The following is a 19,885-nucleotide window of genomic DNA, read 5'->3' on the forward strand; positions in this document are numbered from 1 at the left end:
GGTGCGTGATTTTCTATACCTTTACCGCAAGATGAGAATGGTTTAGCGCAGACAGTCACGGGAGGCGATGCGTGACGTTATTCCACCAAATATTTAAACAAAATGGCCTCCGAAATTCCGATTTTGTGTGTGTGCGTGAAATGGCTTTTTAGGTTGTTATTTCACCTTTTCAAGCACAACCGGTACGCACGTGAATTGCGAGTATGGTCAGCTATTTTGTTGATGAATTCATTGCCTGTGATAAAGAGAAAATTGGCAAAATGCTTGATCGTACTAAGCGAGACGGAAATCGTAGTACGCTCGTCGTGCTGGCGTGCGTGTTTACGTGGACCTACTCTGGCGATTCGACGCAGACAGTCAGCAAACCTGAACAGGATCGAACCTTTCCAACTATCTGCGTCCATGTTTGCGTTAGTCGTAATGGGCATTGTCGTTGTGGAGTGATAGGTGATGCTCTCTATGTCTCTTATCGTTGGCATGGAAACTATGGACTTCTTCCGCCAGAGTACGATTCAATGTCTCTAAACCAATCACCATAATACACTCCCCTCCATATAGCCCAAAGCGGCCTGTCTGCGAAGGAGGGTAATGCATTGTCTTTATCATGCCCGTGAGATCAGAACAAATACCGTTCACATGAGAGAGGTCACGTGGGCAGACGCGGTCAGGAAATTAACTCTGCTTCTCGCACTGTAAATGGTTTCGTGGAAATGCGTCCACCAGCGAAGACTCAGTGTGACCGACGTGACCGAACATAATGGAGATAATTCAGCAGTAGGCGTTCTTTTGGTATCACGAATTTCCAGGTGAAAGCAATTAAGTGGGCCTTCGACCACTGAAGCAGTACTCACCTGAGCGCTTTTGTTAATCATTAAAATTAATACCGTATGCCGCGAAATGCGGCGTTAACTCAAGCTAGGTGGCGTCCGTATAAATAAACCGCTCGCCCACGCAGATTTTGAGCACATCTTTCTCAGGGTATTACTTTTAGTGCATTTTAAGCCTGGAGGAATGTTTTAAGCATGGCAGAGTATCTCACTACGGCAAAAACTGAGCAAACTTCCGTTGGCACAACATTGATTTTCGTCTGTTAAAATAGGTGGAATTTGGTGCCGAAAATGTGCAAATTGTGATAGTTATTTGTTTCTCTGTTCGATCATGAAACCTCGACGCAACCTCCATAAGTGGCGATATGGTATATTTTATTGGAGCGCCCGTCTTTTAAGGCGTTCATACTTGGCATCTGGAAACCCGTATCAGCATGCAACTTCGGCTTGTTTGTTCATTCCGTAACTAAGGGAAGTCGGGGAACCGAAATCTAACAAAAAGTTCACCCGATCTCCGGGGACATATTACGGGGCAGCGTGTCCGGTGGTGTGGATTACCCGGGGCTAGCGTCAGGGGAGCCCGACCGCATAATGACGGACGACACGAACGGAAGACCGACGAAATCCAACACTTTCCGTTTCGTGTAGCTGGAATTCCGGCGAATCTCGCCAGGGAAAAAGTCCCGGGGTGCATGCACTAAACCATTTTTTGGGGGGGGGACACAGCCAGGACAAGAATATGGTTTGAGAAAAAAGGATCACAACTATCACGACACGCCATTCTCAAAATGTGTTGCCTTTCCCTGGTTGTCTTCCAATGACCATGCATGTTCGTTCGGGATGTTTCTGAGGTGTAGCTTACGTAAAGGCGCCTTTCCATACACGAGTACTTTGTACGCTTCCGTGTCCGTGTGCGTAATAAGGCGGCCTTTCCATGTGCGTCGTTTGGTCTGTTCTGTCCGTGCGTCCTATTACCTCCCTCGTTTCACTCCTGAAAGATTTCACTGAACACCCTCTGCCACTATCGCACGCAGACCAGGACGCGCGCTAAACTTGATCGTGTCCGTGGGAAGGCGGAGAGTGTTAATTGAAACAACAGGATTCAAAGGGATGCTAAACGGATGCGGATACGCACCCTACCAATAGGGTGCTTGTACGTAAAAGCGGCGTAACACTTACTTTTCTACTGGGACGACAACACGTTCACGCCCATTTGGAGTGTATACAAGTGACCAGGAAAAAAGGGGGTGCATGCGGTCTCAACTTCCCTAGCCCAAACAGGATTAAAACAAACAACCCAACCATCTGTCCATTTACTTGCAACTACAATAACAATTACGCCTTCAAGGCAAACCCACGAGATAGTTATGAAAATTGGCACATCCCAGACATCCCGCAAGCAAGAGTCAGCCAGAATGATGTCCGATCACGAAGGTTAAACTTACAGGGCCCGGGGGGGGATCTGGAGTGCACACACTATTGGAGAGGGCACTGAAAGCGAACCGCGGCTACTGCAGTTTTCATTCAGCTCAAGATTTCAAAGGGGTGACTCGCAGAGAACATGGACGCTGCGGCACTAAAAAGATGACTTAGCCTCTGCTGAGTTCTGAACATCTCATTCTTCAATGGAGGTCATGGTTTCTTCAAACCACGGCCCCCACTCGCGACGCTGTTGTCGGAAACGTGAAGCCTGTAGGCACATACTTGTATTCCGACACAATCACTCAGTGGCCCGGCCGCGGAATTGTTTTTCCTAGGAAGGTTAGGGGTAATTATCATACCTGTATATGGGCGTGGTTGACTGCAAACTCGATCAATTTAGTGGACGCTTAGAAACTTCAGTGCTCAGGTGAATGCCGGTCTTTACTTTCCTTTTATACAGCAACTAATTCCCCACCAAGAAAAAAATCCTTACATGTAGACTCAAACCCTCGGCTTGTTGGTTCTAGCTATAATGCTCTTGTAACAGAGCTACCATGCAAGTCAGCCAGAAAATCAATTTGGTTGTGTCTTATACTTAAAAAGTTTGAATACCCCATTTATGATAATAGCCCCCCAACCTTCCCAGACGAAAAACGCATGCGCAACAGTTAAGACACGCCCATTTTATTATGATTACCCCTAACCTTCCCAGGAAAAAAAATCACGCTGCCCGACCGGCCGGGCAGGCGCTCTGAAGCTGTAAACAGTTAGCTCTGCATTTAAACTCGATCCTTCATTAAGCTTCCTGTGATGGAATCCGGAAATAATCATCCTAATAAGCTGGCTTGTGCAGGAGACCAGTGCGCGTCACTTCGGCTCGCGGCCGGCGATGAGGCGTCAGGCGGTATTACCGCGGCCTGTTATTGTCAACCGATATCCACATGGCTCCGGTATCCATGACAATTTCGTTGGATGGCTTGTTTGTCCCCACCGACGTAGATGTCACACAACACCACACTGTTGTTGCACAATGCCGACGTCAACGATGTGTTTGCCGGTGACAGACCGTTTCGCGGTCCAACATTTTGTCACAAACTGAAGTGCTTTTGGATTTTAGTCAGCTGTTGCAGGACTCAAATAAAGCTGAAACAACCGGGAGACATAACTGCTTTGCATGAAAGGGAGTCTTTAAATCTTTTAATGACCAATGGTGTTGTAGTCCAGACCACCACAAGACCAGACATAAGACCACTCACAAGACCAGTCACACTAGACATTCACTATATAGTAACCGGATTAACAGTGACGACAGAATGCTTTTGTTGCAGTTCATTTGAATAGCTCATGACTTGAATTAAAACTTGAGGACTTGTGCTGGTCTTGTAGGGTCTTGCGAAGGCCTTAGGGCCGGTTCGCACTTCTAAGAATTTGAGGTCACTAAAGTTTGCGGCAAAGGTTCGCTCGAGTTGAGATGTGCCAAACTTTTGCAGATTCGCAGCGCTACTATTTGATTTGACGTCACAAATTGACGCTTGTGTTCGCTTTTGCGCCAAGTACGAACCGGCCCGGAAGAGATGTCGACTACAATGGTGGTAATGACTACCAAGCTACGTTCAAATGACATTTTAGTGAAAGGGAATGACAGTGGTACTTAATTAATCAAAAAAGGTCCTGGTTTGATCTTCTGACTAGATGATGTTCCTGGTGTGCCAAGAGAGGGCGCTACAATATCTTCAATCGGTAGTCTCCGTAGTCTGTCCGTTTTTGTTTTTGTTTTCTCGGAATTCTTCCGTGCCATCGGAGCTCGAAGCTTTCTCTTGCCATGCGCGCTGTGGATTACATGGATCTATGAAGAAAAAAAAAACCAAGGAAACAGCCCCATTTCTGAATCTCATTTGTTTTCTCGTAGCTTCGAGTTCTTTATAACGTTTTTATGATACAAACGTTCGAAAGTAACAAGGCATAAACTCGCTGTCATCACAAACACGTACTATCACTACGAAAAAACGAGACACTTTGTAATGCAAATTACGAAAGGAAACATGGAAGTTAGAAAAACGAAGCAAATCCAGATTATCCTCATACGCAGCGAATTCATGCTAAACTAAAAAGCTTGAACTACAATGGCACATCTACACTAGGCATTGCTTCCAAAAACAAAACTTTTTCAACTGTTTTTATTAACTAGGTTTCTACAAGTGATACACAAGAACTTTTTATTGTTAGTACAGCAAACCTGTATATTAGCTGGAGAGATGGTAACCCTTGGTCAGCCTTGATGTCACAATTCCACCATTTGGGGCTTATCAGGAGTATGTTTTCATGGGAGTGGCCAACTTGACACTCAAGATCTCGGAGATGGAAGGCCCCCTTGCCGCGAATTTTTGTAGGGAAATTAATCTTAATAATAATCCATACGGATAGCAAAACGATATTTTGTTTAGTAGGTTAATCACATTAATTAGTGAGGTATACATATTTATGCATTTTTCAATTTTCGCAAAAATCGCCAGAAAAAAGTACCCAACTGACTTGAAATTAACACAAACAACCCCCCATGGATTATCATGTACATGTACAGTGTTTGCTTTGATTCTATGGTATATTTGCATATTTTATGCAGAATTCTGTACATATATTATTCATATATTACGCATGTTTTACGTAGTTTATTTTTTCATTCTTTTGAATTTTATTTATTTATGAATGTTCATGTATTCTATAATTCTGACATTGATAGGGCATTCATAATGAGAAGGAAACCTATAACAAGAAAAAAAGCACTTTAATATTAACAAATTTGCCTTACACCTCCATTTATGCTCAAGCATACGGAGAAAATTTAGATTTTTTTTTAGATTACCCATGACCCTTAGTTGCCGTACAAAATGAAAACACTTTGTTACATTTCCTGCAAATTTGATATCGAAAGTTTACGAATCTTTGGGTCTATTTCATTTCCCTTCCTTTCAAAAAGCGTGCAAAAAGCCCACAATATAGCCTTAACCCTCAGAAAGAACCAAAAAGCTTATAATTGATCAGAATGTCTAATTACCCCATCAAAAAAAAAAGAAAAAGAAATTGCCCCCCCCCCAAAAAAAAAACTTGGTTCTGAGTCCACCCTTGTACGCAATGCTACATGTGCTCGTGATTTAATAAAAAAAAATTGGTAACTACGCAATTCTGTTTTCGCCACCACGCAAAACGTTTGTTTAAAAAATAAAAAAACAAAAATGATTCTGCACATGCCTCATAGGGGAAGAAAGATGGTAAAGGTAGCATAAGATCGTTGGCACCCAGTCAGTTTGTGCAGAGGTCAGCGGGATTAACAGGGAATCGAGGCAAGTCCAACCGGACTCGTGTCCAGGCGCGGTTCTAAAATTAAAAATAAGTGGCAGAAGTTAAAAATGGCTCTAGAACCACGCCTGTTCGTGTCCAACGGTAGGGCCCTTGAGTGACACGAGACCGGGAGTGATGTGGCATGACGCACTTGGTGCTCAGTGGATGAGTAAAATGCAAGCAAAAGCAAAACAAAGCAAAAGTACTTTTTGCGAAGTGGTCGTCCAAGCCGACCGGGAAGTGATGGTTCTTTAAACCCCATAGCCCCCTTTACTTCATCCGTGGTTAATCATGCTGAAACACACGGGTCATAACCAGAGTTGCAAACCATGCAGCATTAAAAGAAATCGACCAATTAGTCTTATCGTTGATCCATGCTACGGGTAAGCTAAGCAGTTCCCATGACAGTTACTTCTCAGCGGCGTCCGGCGCCTGCGCTTCCAGCAGCTCCGCGTGATCCCCCTGACCTCGGTGGGGCGACTCGCAGTGCATGCCGATCGCCAGGTAGTAGACCCAGGCGCCAACCGGTGCCCCCAGGAAAGGCACAAACGTGGGGATGATCCACCACTGAATCCCGTTCAGCCTGTTCAAGATTGAAGAAGAATGTTCAGGTGGCTGGAGCAAGGAGGTTTTACAGGCACAATCGGTACGTGGATATAACACAGTTGCAATGTCAATGGCAGGACGGTATACCGCTCAGCGTCAGGCGCAGGGCCATTTGAAGCAAGATATGGGACGGAGAGAACCCCCCTGCCTTTGTGTTGGTCATTGTCTGATCGGAATCTCAGGAATTCTTTACAGACTTCTAAGGGGATGTGTTCGGTAACAATAGTCTACAGTGTGTATAGGGATTGGACAGGTAAGGGGGGTACCCCTCCGTCCCATACCTTGCCTGGTATACGCAGGGCGCACTATGTGACCTAGTGATATCGACTACACGTTGTAATATATGTTCTTTTTATTCAGACTAAATACTGTTAGGTACTTCACTTGTGCACATGCACATCAAGTTGAAATCTGACTACTTTCACTCAGTCAAATTGAATTTGCCGACTGCGTGTACTGAATGCGTTGTGAAGTTCAAACTGCTGAAATCTGGACCGATATCGTGTTATATACAGTATATTTGCGTCATGTTTTATGCTTTCATCTTCTTTTCGATTTGGTTAAATTTATCCCACCTATGTAAAGTCATGATCAGCAGACTGAGGGTGATAATATTGTCAAAAAGGTGATGTTACATGCAGGTGAAAAACTGACCTATAAGACTTAGCAATATGATGTCGATTGAATAATTGACATGATCGTATCTGCCGATTTCCTCATTCGCAACGTTCATTTTCAAGTCAAAATAAAAATCACAAGGCGTTGTCAGGGAAACTAATGAAACGATTGCTTATTTCTTTGGAGTTAAAGCTACCCGTTGGTCTGGACCTGTTTGACCCTTTCCTGACTGTGAACCAACGGACGCCGAGCAACTCACGTCCAAACGTCAGATCCGTAGCCAGCTATAGCAGTAAAGACCCGAGGGCCGAAGTCTCTCGCTGGGTTGATGCCGTATCCGAAGTTGTAGCCGAAGCTGATGCCCACGGCGAAGAACGTCAGGGCCACGAAGACGGGCTCCAGACCGTTGGGGGGCTTGGAGTTCTTGTTGTCCGTCACCGCCATGATGCCCGCCATCAAGAGGGCCGTGCCCAAGAGCTACAGCGGGCAAGGGCCAAAGGTTAAGTTTATATGCTTCATTCATTTGCCGAGGAAAAACATCACATCGAACCTCGTCGAATGTCAGAAACTCCGAGGGGTGAAATTTCAGAATATGTGGCTGTTTTACAAGATATCACTTATTGCCGTTTCAGTGCCTCAAAGTGGTGGCTGTGTAATTATTCGTTAACGGGAGAGGGCGCAATGCCACCGAGCAGTGCAGCCTTAAGTGTGTAGCCTTAAGTTTCGTCCGAAAGTCTTGGCTTTGGCTAACAACTTTGAACGCGAGCTTCTCCGGGAAGTAATAGTGGCAGCTATTGGCTTCAATTACAGCACCAATGATAGGTAACGCCCTCACATATGCATTGCAGGTGGGTAAATAGGCTCAAAGTATCTCATAAAGAACACTCTCCAATCAGCTCAAGACTCACAACTTAATTAATTTCTGCTACCTGTATTTCAGGTATCGTGGCCGTCAAACTCAGTGCTTTTAAACGACAACGGTGGAAAGACCATTCTGAGTAAAACAAACTGGGAAGTTAACGACCTGGTCCACGAATCCAACTCCCCAGGACAGCTCTGCTTTGGGGTAGGTGGCAAATATGCCCGCCGTACCTCCTACCACCGTCCTGTTGTGGTCATGCTTGTCAATGGCATCTACCGAATGCAAAAACGAAATCAACAAAACAACAAGCCGATGAAAGAGGGTTATACTTACGTGCATGCTGAATAAAGTCTTACCTACATAATCTCCGACAGGAGGGGGTGTTGCGTGTATACACTGTATTGTACTCGACCTTTGTGGGATGCTGAGGCACCATCATGCATTAAACAGAACATAGTTTAGCTAACTAGAATAGAGGGACACTTACTGGTGAGAAATTACCTCACTCGCTAGGTTAAAAATAAATAAGACCAGCGGTTGGGAAGAATTTTCAACATAGCAAAGGGGGCCTACGTGAAGTTTGGACTTCTTGAATGACAGTAATAAATTGTATATTTCCTTGTCTATCGAATCAGAGCAACAGCTATCTTTACTGTTAATAACTTTTCGTATGAAGGACCAAGAGAGGGCGCAATTTTCCAAGCAACAGCACAGACGTCACCTTTGTAAAAATATCTTGGCCCACAGTTCTTGAAGGGTGCAGTCCACTAATTCAAGCGAGAATTTCTGGCCAGCTCATTAGAATTAAAAGTACCCCCGCAGTATCTTTTGAAAAAGAAGATTGTATGGCCCTCAAAGTGGTGAGATTGTGTAAATCGTTGTTGGGATGAACTCCCTGGGTCTTTGGGCTTTCATCAGAGAGCAGAATGGCTAGAAAATACTGTTGAAAAAGAGTCCTAAGTGCCCGAGAAAGTTGAGGGTTGTCACTTGGAAAATGATTGCAAGCAGACTTTGGAAAAATCACTTTTTTGGGGGGGGGTAAACCACAGAAACCCACCGAAAATTGAAAAGAAAATAAAAGATTATGGACCATACAATAATTTAACGTGTGTTTCAGATGCCTCAGGGATGTTGGTACGCATATTATTGGGCCCCGAACAATGCTGATTTTACACTGCTTTCAATGGGGCCTGAATTAGTGGACTACACCCTTGAAGCCACATTGAAGCCACTGGCGGCCATCTTACCGCGCCTAATGCGCGGCGAATTACCCAAAGGTAATACAGAAGCTTTGTCACCCTTGTTGATTGAATTCGTTCGTTTCATTAACAGTTACAACGGCAAGCAAGCAACCACCGCAATTGTATTCGGCACGGTAAAAAAAAAGACCGCCGTTGACTTAATTCAGTAGAAAGCACTGCGAGTCCAGTTTTTTTATACGCTCCGTGAGCAACACAGGTTCACTTTGGTGGGCACTGCACTTCGCTGGTTCACAAAGAACTATAAAATGCATGAGTTGCGGTCGCGTCGCTACCAACAAAAACAATGAACACCCCCTACCAACATGGCTCGTTTCAACCGACGAGGGGGTGCTTCTGCTCAAGGCGGATACAGATGGCTGTTTACTGAGAGAAGCCAAAATCTGTCAGAATAATAAGGGAACGCAATGCGCAACAGTCGCAAATCCATTGGAACAGCAAGAATGCCTGTAATACGTAATCAAACTTCAGAAAACAACCACTGATATTAACCGAAACACCGATCGAGTCTCCAGTGCACTGTTCTATCCTTTCTACATAGGCTTAATGTTTGCTCAGAGAGGAAACATTTGTTCCTTTAAGAAGGTATGCACAGGTATGATTTGACTGCATTTTATTTCAATAACGGGCCTATTAGCAATTGACATCCCCATTGTTATTTTGAACTTTTTTATTCTGTTAACGTTTGAACAGATTGCCTTAAATGTTAAAAAGAAGGGGGAATCGAGGTTGTATCTAATTCATGGTATTTTTCCAACAAGGTATTTATCCCTTTGAAATCTTTTCAATTCTGTAATAATTTTTTTTCTACCAGGAGTAAAATACCGAGACACTTGATGACCTAAACTTCGACTTTTCCAAACTTACCATAATAGACAGCAAACACCATGGCAGCCGCCAGGAAGGCTCCGATAAACTGGGCAAGCATGTAGACAGGGAAGGCGATCCATCTCAACTTCCCCAAGGTACAGAAAGCCAGTGAAACGGCCGGATTCAAGTGACCACCTGAAAGGTCAACATCATTCTCAACTGTATCAATTAAAAAGCTAACCCTTAACACTTGTCAAGTTTTCCCCTTTCAATATATTTCTCTTATTTAGGCCTACCTTTTGTGAAGTAACTTTAATCATGAGTTTGTTGGCTCGTACGGTACTTGCGTCTTTCTCACAGAGCCCGCAAATAACACCTGCTTGGGCGTGTCAAAAGCAAACTCGATTTTCTAAAAGGAGAGAACCAGCCGTGAAAAACCTAAGGTCTGGGCAACTGGTATACACAACAGCGAGCAGCCAAAGCCGTAGATTCGGGCAAAAGCCTCACGTCCTTGGAAGGCCATGCAGAGAGAGGGGAAAACTTCTTTTTTTTTTTTAGAAAATTGATAAACCATTAACAATGGAAGGGGATCGATTTTGAGGTACACTAAAGAAAATATCGCTTCCCCCTTTTTGATCTTGTACACCCCCTCCCCTCTTCCCCGCGACACCCATGGGCCATGGTAGTGACGGACCACCAGAGGTGCGACTATGCTTCTACATGTATTGTTAGCATATGATCGCGTAATTGCAACCGACAAAGACCTATTCACCCCTCGGTACAAGAGTTGACCGCACTGGGCTACCATGAGATTCTCCGTCTAACGGGATATCGCGAGGGCCTTCTGAACAGCTGCTAAGCAGAAACCATTCTCCTCTGAGCAATAATTAATGGGTGAGGAACTGTTCTCGAGTAATACATAGGCTTATCTACTTTGCATGACACTCAGGCTCTTTTTGCTGACCAAACATTTTGCGTGCTTAGCAGATCTCTGAAACTGGACAACGGTTTTCACTTTACTCAGACCTTGTCCGAAACGGGCTTCCTGAACTATGGCTAAATACGCCCATTATCAGCGCCTCTCCGCGTGTTTCAGATGGAGCGAAGACCTAGACTTGCCTCTAGACAACAGATTCGGATGCAGCCCCATATGAACTATGCAACAGGCAACGCGGATTCTGTTTCGTTGACAACATAAGATCCCAGTTCCTCTTCCAACTGACCATCAGCGTATCCAGCATTTGGTGTCGGGGGGTGGAATTCAAAAGCCAATACGGTTTTGGGCTCATCGAACATGATGTTGTGGAGAAAAAAAAATCGACAGCCTTACTCGCGGTCCCGACCTCCTTGCTTTTATTCGCTGGTGTTGTTTTCTTTGGGTTTGGGTGCTAATATTTCATAAATATACCCAATACTTTCTTTAGTACTCAGCTGTGCAGTATTCTTAGAAAACATCGCGAAAATCTGTCGGGGGGGAAAGTTTCCCCTCCCCCCTCTGGATATGTCACTGCAACTAATGGGAAAATGCTGAGGACAATTCATTTACCTGATACTGAAGCTGTAAAATATACCCCAAGCATCAACCCGAAGGCATACCCGATGTTCACATTCAGAAAGCCAGCCCCTAATGCTGTTCCGCCAAAGAACTGCATCTGCGCAATAGCTCCATCACCGATCAACTAAATTTCAAAAAGAACCATAGTAATAATTAATTCAAAGGTGAAGCAGTTTATCAGTTAATCAGTTTCTCTCCCAGTAGCGAAAGCTGGTGGCGCTATTCACAAATTGGTCAATGTAAAAGCGCTTTCACTAGGAAATCAGCGCGTCGACTTCTGGGAAGGGTCAGAGCTGTTTGTCCTGGTTGTCAAGCGGGCTTGTCACGGCCACAGAGCATTGGTCCGGGCATGGGTCAACAACCATTTCTTACATTTATGTCTTCAAATGATGATGGTTTGTATGTAAGAGCCCATTCGGGTTAAAACTAGTGGGTATGCCAATCTTGCAACGACATAACAAATGGTTAACACTTCATTTTGTTATGTTGTGGGGTTAAATCTGAGAAATGGACGGCAGCCACTGTATAGCATCCCAGCAACACACTCTTCGGCATCGTTGAAGCAGGATCTGCATTTAATTAAGTGCCTTCAACAACATTTTTTCACACAGACATCAATATTATGAAACAGGATCTTTGCGTTTAATTAGGGGACCTTTGTTATGAAACGATCTCTTAAAAACAAGCATTAGACATTGTTTCTTTCATTATCTAACTCACCACCAGCATAAAAGTTCCCAGCAGCTCGGCAAAGAACTGGCGGACGAGTTCATTTCTGAGACGGAGGTTGTCCAGGAACTTGTCTACGTGCGTGAACCAACCCTCCGACATCTTGCTCTTGGAGCCGCTATGGGATTGAATCGAATCACCTGGAAAATACATCACCAAAACATTAGATATGGACTCTTAAAGTTGTACAAAATCCTTACTGACCTTTGACATGGTTGTACGCTTGCAATGGGTGGCGGGGATATACGCACGTGCCAAATACCTTTTCAACCAGTTGCGTGACTTGCAAAATACGCCCAAATTCAGGTTCATTTAATTTAAGGCGTAGTGGTGTCTCACCGGGTAAGAGTTTTCTATAGACATGCCCGTTAAAATCGAACCGGTACGCGTTACTCCGTTAAGTTGGTCAAAGACTAGCGAAAGGAAATTTGTCAGCATTAATGTTGATGAGACAAAAACAAGTAAAATCATTAACGATTCGTGCGCTCTGAAACGGTATATAGGAAAGTTAGATTTATTTTTCTTAAAATATGAAGAAACTAACCAGTAAAATGGCGCAAGAACAATTCCCAGGGATGAAAGACTCCGGCTTAAACCATATAAAGTGGGCTAGTGAAATATCTCACACACTACTGACGGTTGAAGTACGGGGATGCTGGTAGTCAGTGAGGTTGATGTGAATTTCAAAAGTAAAGTTAACATCATTAATTTGAAAACAAACTCGACAGATTCAAGGACTTCTAACAATTTTCACGCGTGTTTTTTGACGCCGAGTACTGTATAAAATTGTTTCCTTCTTGTGCTAAAAGCAGAAAATTATTTTAGGAGTGTACAGTGCAGATAAAGGGCATTGCACAAAAAGATGGTGTAGGGGAGCATCGAGAAAAGCAAAATATTATAATTGGAAAGCTGGGAAGGAAAGGCGCCCTCAGTGGGCTCACAAGTACAAGAATAACGTAGGAAACGACAAACTGCACTGTGACAACGTGCAATGCAAGCGTATTAAATAGAAAACATGTAGGACTATCCAAGGCAAAATGGTACTCGAAAACAATACAGGAAAGAGCAAACACCAGTTAAGGCACCATTTCAAAATTCTTATCGGGTAGGTGTCGGACAGAACGGTCCCACCGATACATTTATGATCGGTTGGCTATCAGGTGAAGTGTTCTCAAGTGGCCAATTCTAACCGATAAATGCCTTTACATTGCATTACTCCCAAGGATGTGTGTGGTTTCAGTGGAGCAACACCCCCCCCCCTTATTCACTTAACACACGTCACTGTTATTATTCTTCATTGGTTGGATGGCCCTGTCCTATAGTCAACCGATAGGAATTTTGAATTGCTACCTAAAGTAAGAGTTGTTGAAGAGGTAAATTTACACTAGCAATCATCACCATCAGCAGACAACTGCCCTAAGGGGGAAATTGTGATTTTTTATTTATGATAAGGATTTGCGGGTACACCGTGCATGGGATCTATCTTTTTAAGAAGAGGTGTGGTTCATCTATCTCTTCAAGATGAGGTGTGGTTCATCTATCTCTTCAAGATGAGGTGGGGTTCATCTATCTCTTTAAGAAGAGGTGGGGTTCATCTATCTCTTTTAAGAAGAGGTGGGGTTCATCTATCTCTTCAAGAAGAGGTGGGGTTCATCTATCTCTTCAAGAAGAGGTGGGGTTCATCTATCTCTTCAAGAAGAGGTGGGGTTCATCTATCTCTTCAAGAAGAGGTGGGGTTCATCTATCTCTTCAAGAAGAGGTGGGGTTCATCTATCTCTTCAAGAAGAGGTGGGGTTCATCTATCTCTTCAAGATGAGGTGGGGTTCATCTATCTCTTCAAGAAGAGGTGGGGTTCATCTATCTCTTCAAGAAGAGGTGGGGTTCATCTATCTCTTTTAAGAAGAGGTGGGGTTCATCTATCTCTTTTAAGAAGAGGTGGGGTTCATCTATCTCTTCAAGAAGAGGTGGGTTCTCTATACTACACGTACATGTACTTCCATCATGTAAAGTTTCAAATCTTACTTGTGACTTTATTGAAAGCTTGATATTAAAAAAGTGTGGTACGCTGGGGCTGCACACCACAGGACAAAAGACATCGACAGCTCGCTCCGTTACGGGTGGGGGGACTTTAAGCGTAGGCCTAGTGTTTCCCCGCTTTGTGTCACGTGCCAACAAAGCTCATTGAGTCAGAATTATGAGAAATGTGTGGAAGTAACGAAGTGTTGAGAAAGTCACGGTGTAGCCTCAGCCTGTATGTTGTTAACACAAAAAGACAGATGAACACTTGCACGTGCAGGAACCGCCAGACAAGAGTAAACAGACGGACAAAGATGGCGTAAGACGATGGAAGTTGTCCACAGAAGCCCCCTGAAGCTACCCCACACAACGACACACAGAAACAGCTGAACACTTTATTCCAGGGAATACCAGGAACTTCCACTCAGAAAATGCATGCGGAGCCTTACACCAGATTGTAGTACATGTACTCACGGCTTTAACCTACCGTTCAGATATGAACCAGGCCGGTCGGCCGACAATAACTGGGTGTCCTCGGTATTGGCCATTCGCTACAGTGCCATTCTGCAAATCACAGATGGCTCATTAGGTGACAAATAAAACGGGCTGCATTTTTTTCTGACAAGGGGAACTTTTGAAGGGCGCCGGAAGGTCAGGTCATGGTGCACTACGTGCAACATACCGAGACAGAAGTATACAGTGAGTAGCGATGGGGCTTTCATGTACAGTACATGTATGTCGGTCACTGTTATGATCGGAGAGTTACAGACAGTGAGCGTAGGTCATGGTAATGCCACGAGCTTGCAGGGACAGTGATGCCACTACTTCTGTTATGCAACTCTATCAGATTTTCCCGTCCAACTTAAGTACCGATTGTGGGTCAAGGATAGAGCGTTTTAACCTTTGATAAACCAACCGCAATTATACAAAACACACAAAGGAGCCTATCACGTATATGTACATACAAAGGGGCCTATCATGTACACAGTGTTCGATCAGTTTGCAACAGTATCTACAAGTCGTGCATATTTACTTGCCTTTAGTTGGCAAAAGTTCCTTCTCAGATCGTGCGCAAGTTTAGTCCTTAGTTACAGAATATGTGCCTCTGGGCAATGATATCGGATATTCATCTTCCAAGAAAGGTATAATTTTAAAGAGGCATACATGCAGTTTCAAAACTACATGTACATCACTTGTGTAAGCCTAGCAAAGCGTTTGACAAGGGAATGCATCAATGTACTTGTACTGAAGGAAAGGCTATAAACCTTAACTTCAGAGCTAACGCCAATTTCAAACAAACCGAGACGTCAAGATGACGATGCATGTGTAAATTGTCATCGATATGTATCCCCCAGTTTGGAAAATGACCCTATAATTTATATTTCCATATAGCACAATGCTATAAAACGTGTCAGGTCAAAACATTCAATACCAGGGGGGATAAAATTTCAATATGGCGACCACCACCAGGAGAAAGCCGCGTCTTACCACAGGGCCTGAGTTTCGCGAACTCTCGGCTTCGTCTTAAGTTGCCGGTGTTAGGTTTACCCCTTCCCTTCTTCGCCCAATGTTTGCAAACTTAGCAGATTCTGACTAGATATAGGAGGCGATATTTGTGGGCTATATAAAACATCAAACTGTGAGACAAGTAGCCAAATTTGGAGGAATTTGTCCCCGAACATTACAGGCTTTCAAAATAATTCCAGGCCCCTTAAATCGTATAAATGAATAATAAATGATGATTAATAGAACTCTAATAAATAAAACTAAAAGGATATTGAACTTTGGAGTATCCAACGATAGCAGGGGGTCAACTTGTCCCCCTCTCCCAGTGGAGGACGCAACCCTCGGCCCGGTTTGTTGTGGGATTTCTGGGTTTTTTCTTCTTCTTCTTCAAATCAGTAATGGCTGGTGTAACACCCTACTGCACTTGTAACCATCTTTGTGAGCAAAATATACTGATTTTGCCCCACTTAGATCTATTACCAGCAGTGGGACCCTTGGACCTATTCCATGAATGGAAAATAAATGATTTAAGGCAATACATGTGTTATACACTCTCTTACGTTACTTCTACCCCTTGCTCTTCGTTATGTTTACTTCCCCTCATTAAATCTTAGGAAAGCCACATTAATTGGAGATCCTTAATGAATCGATACTTTAACCATAATTTGCCCAACTCACCTCGGTCTGCCTCCCTCTCCATTGGAATTCACCTACTCTTGGCCAGTTTGGTTCAGCGAGTAGCCAAAACCAATTGTAGAATAATTAAAAACTCGGACAAAATCTTTAGAGTGCGGCATATTTGAGTCACGAGGAGGTCAAAGTTCGTCCCACTCTGTTGACAGTTCAGAAACCCGGCGCGCGTGACTAACCACATGACACAATGACTTAGGTCCAGCTTACTTTTGCAAACCCTTCGACAAAAGCAAATAAATACTCAGAACACAAAACGACCAAAATGTTAACGTTTGTTCTTTTCTGAAAGTTTTAGTTTTGGATGCTTTTGAAAATTAAAGGAAAATTTACGCGTTGTCAAGATTAAACTTGATGAATGAAGTTAAAACTGAATTGTGCGTACATTAACCCACACGTAACCAACACAGAAAAGTCAAATACCATTTTTACTGGAGTTATTTACTGAAACATTCTCCCCTGTCACAAGTCCATCGCTAGTCTTTAACATGGTCCAGAAAAATTAATTAGCCGAATGCCAACTTATAATACCGGAAGCTATATGATCAATTAACCATTTTATCAAAGTAATTGTCCACGGTAATATAACGTCGTCAAAGGCACGCGGTTTCCACATGCAATGAGACGATTCTTCGTATATATTGCTTCAGTACAGGCTTGAGTCTGTATTCGATGATTGAACATTTTTATTTCGTAAAGTTATGAACTGTCATTTTGTATTAAAACTCCAGATGAAGGTTCCCAGCGACACTGCTTCGGGTAACTTGTCAAACTGCACATCTTGATAAGAGTCACGACTTTGGACAATATTACTGTTACAATTCAAGGCACCTGGCCATGCGCAGAGATACGGGGGAATGATTTTCAATTAAAAAAAAATTAAAGGGGTTCTCCTTTGACTGAGGGAGAATTATAATCAGCATTTTCTCGACGACTTTCCTGGAACAAAGAAGGGAATAATTTTCACTCAGTAATCCACAGAGAAAGGATGTCGAGAACAAATTTAACCTTTCTTCCATACATTTTATTGGGAAAGGCTTCTTTTTGTTTCTTTTTCATTTATTTTTCTACCCGCACCAATTTGGAGGGGAGATAATTTTTAAAAAGGCTTCCAATTACAAGCATGACTTTGGCAAAAAAATTCAATAGGCCTATCTGAACAAATACAAAGAATGAAATTCCCATTTATATTCAATTTTGAAAGGTAATCATTTATATCCATTAAAAAGAAGGACGAAGGGATGAAGTCACTAAGACAAAACATAGACAATTATCAGGGTCGACGAGTGACAAAATGACATAAAAATGATTGACAATGAAACATTCTACACTGGACGGACGCGAAACTGATTTCTCCTTGATACGGAAATTGGTCTTGGAATTAAATTGTTCAAAAAATTTCATAATTATACATGAGACATACTTGCGATTAAAAATGGTCCCTCAAAAGCCCTCACATTTGCAGTTCCTCCGGACCACATGATTTCGTTCTTTTCTGATCAGAAATTGTATCCCTCTTTGGACCTGGTTCGCTGATTTTGCAATTACCTAGACCGCACTGGGACACATAGTCATAAAAAATGACATGTTCACTTTATTATTTTTCCATTTCTCTATGCGGGCAAAATTGCAATATTACCAGATGGAATAACTATTTGCATTACCATCATTCAACCGAATTGTTTACACATGCAGCACTTACTGCTGATGTCAACTTTAGGTCGCACTGTCTAGTTCAAGGACTTTTTTCACGCATAGTTAATTCTCTGTGGGAAACGGATTTACTTCAAGATGTGCAGCAACATTTTCGTCTTGGAGCAGAATTGCAGTCAACGTTGCTTTTGTGTATGCCTACTGCAATTCGCTCTTCAACGCTGCTGCCATAAGTATCGGGAACCTCAAACTCTCGGCTTCACATAATTAAATATAGCCGGTTCACTGGTTCCCTCGGCAACTGACACACATGGGAGTCACTGAAGCGGCTATAAATATTTGTTGCGTAAAGCTGTCAGTTCGAGGCTCTCCGTGCTTACGGCGACAGCATGCAAAGAGCAAATACATTTTTGTTGGGTGAAACCATCCTCCATGATGAAACTGTGTAGGCCATAGTTTAATTGCACGTGTGCGCACGTCAGCGGTCTTTTAGCTGCATGAAATCTTTGAGTTGTTACAGCGAGTTTAAAACTAAACATTACTGTGTATCCACGCATATTGTGTTGTATGATTTAATGACCCCAAGAAAACAAATACGTACAAGAGCAAGCAATGTAGATTAGAAAACCAAACACAAGACACACTCGACCTACACGCACACGTACATGTACAATGTACATGTACATGTACATGTACATGCCCTGCAGTCTAGAAGTTGCACGACTTTACCGAGAGCGCTGAGGAAAGCAAGGTGTCAGAGTTCAGGGACTTGAACGATAAATCAGACGCGAATGCACTTCAGAATACAGCTAATCGCCCAGATACAGGAGTTTCCTTTCCGTATGACATATCAACATTCATGATTCCTTCCTGTGATATATCGATTTACGGGGCAGGGGGCAGTTCACTAATGCTGTAAGATATAATATTACCCTTCAGTATCTCCGGCAGGCAATGGGCCAGTTCTTGATCAATCAGCACAAGGTATTATATTATTATTAGCAATACACAAGACAAGACTCGCAGCAGTTCCTGGGCCCTTGAAACCACAGGTCCGGGGATGTCGTCACGTGTTCTTTCTCTATGCTCCAATTACGGACCATACATTCCATATGTTGGTCTCCGCGGTCAGAATCTTTCACTTTTTCCCAAGCAGAAACCAGGAAATCCAATGAGTGTTGAACATTTCTCCACGGCATATCACCAAATGGGTTTAGTATTAGACATTACCATAAACAAATATGAAGGATTAAGAGCATAATACTCACCCCTTTCACAGCGTCAGCAGGGCAGGTTGAAGTCTACTTCAGGAACAAGTGTCCCTCCCCCACCAGAAGTGTCAACACGGTTTGATGAAACGGCGCCCTCTGGCTGAACAACAGCTACTGCCGCGGTTAACCGTTTTTTATACACGTCGCCCTCTTTTCAAGCTAATGGAGCAGATTTAAACGGAGCCAGAGTAAATCTGCCACACGAATCTTTTGAAATCACTTCCTTATTATTTCCTGAAGACTATAGTCTTCAGGAAATAATTATAAGGAAGCTGGATAAAAATGATGTGATAAGAAGCCTGAGCCAAGAAGCTTCATTGAAACTGAAGAAGTACGTTAAATTTTAGCCTTTTTTCAAAAAGGAAACACTCTACAGATTATGCAGATAACAAGATTATGCAGATAGAGATGAGGAAAGATCACCGATGAGGATTAAAGGACAGAGTTTCTGCCAATGCTTGCCTTTGCTTTTCGTGCTGAGCAAAAGCATGATTTCATATGATTTCGACAACAATTTTTGTAAGATGTTGGTCTGTCATTCTCGGCAAATAAACATCGTTTCGCAGACCAGCTATTCACGTATAAAAGTATAAATCCATCTCGGTAGGGTAAAACAGGAACAATCCCATCAACACGGCTTTAAACTGACAAGATGAAAAACATGCAGATGTGTTATCCACGGCGTCTGAAGTAAATGCCAAGCTGCATTGAAATCTTTGCCA

The 19,885-nt window shown here is 43.1% G+C and overlaps 1 protein-coding gene across 4 annotated transcripts; it reads right to left on the reverse strand.

Annotated features, from left to right (window-relative positions):
* Positions 1-3,415: 3,415 nt before the first annotated feature.
* Positions 3,416-19,304, reverse strand: LOC110989506 (aquaporin-3-like). Of its 4 annotated transcripts, XM_022253943.2 has the most exons (9): positions 19,161-19,261; positions 14,531-14,607; positions 12,019-12,167; positions 11,290-11,422; positions 9,801-9,938; positions 7,837-7,946; positions 7,072-7,289; positions 6,001-6,171; positions 3,416-4,095 (listed from the first exon to the last, which is right to left on the reverse strand). In XM_022253943.2, the coding sequence occupies exons 2-9, from the start codon at positions 14,589-14,591 to the stop codon at positions 4,086-4,088; spliced, it is 990 nt and encodes a 329-aa protein (XP_022109635.2). In that variant the 5' UTR covers positions 14,592-14,607; positions 19,161-19,261; the 3' UTR covers positions 3,416-4,085. The 4 variants fall into 4 exon arrangements, with proteins under 4 accessions (XP_022109635.2, XP_022109637.2, XP_086993246.1 ...); XM_022253945.2 differs by lacking the exon at positions 14,531-14,607 and having other exon boundaries at positions 19,161-19,304; XM_087137120.1 differs by lacking the exons at positions 14,531-14,607; positions 19,161-19,261 and adding an exon at positions 17,663-17,681.
* Between the last annotated feature and the right edge of the window lie 581 nt (positions 19,305-19,885).

The sequence above is a fragment of the Acanthaster planci genome, linkage group LG05, assembly GCF_054643075.1.
Source record: "Acanthaster planci isolate LZ-2023a linkage group LG05, COTS_SCS, whole genome shotgun sequence".
NCBI lineage: Eukaryota > Metazoa > Echinodermata > Asteroidea > Valvatida > Acanthasteridae > Acanthaster > Acanthaster planci.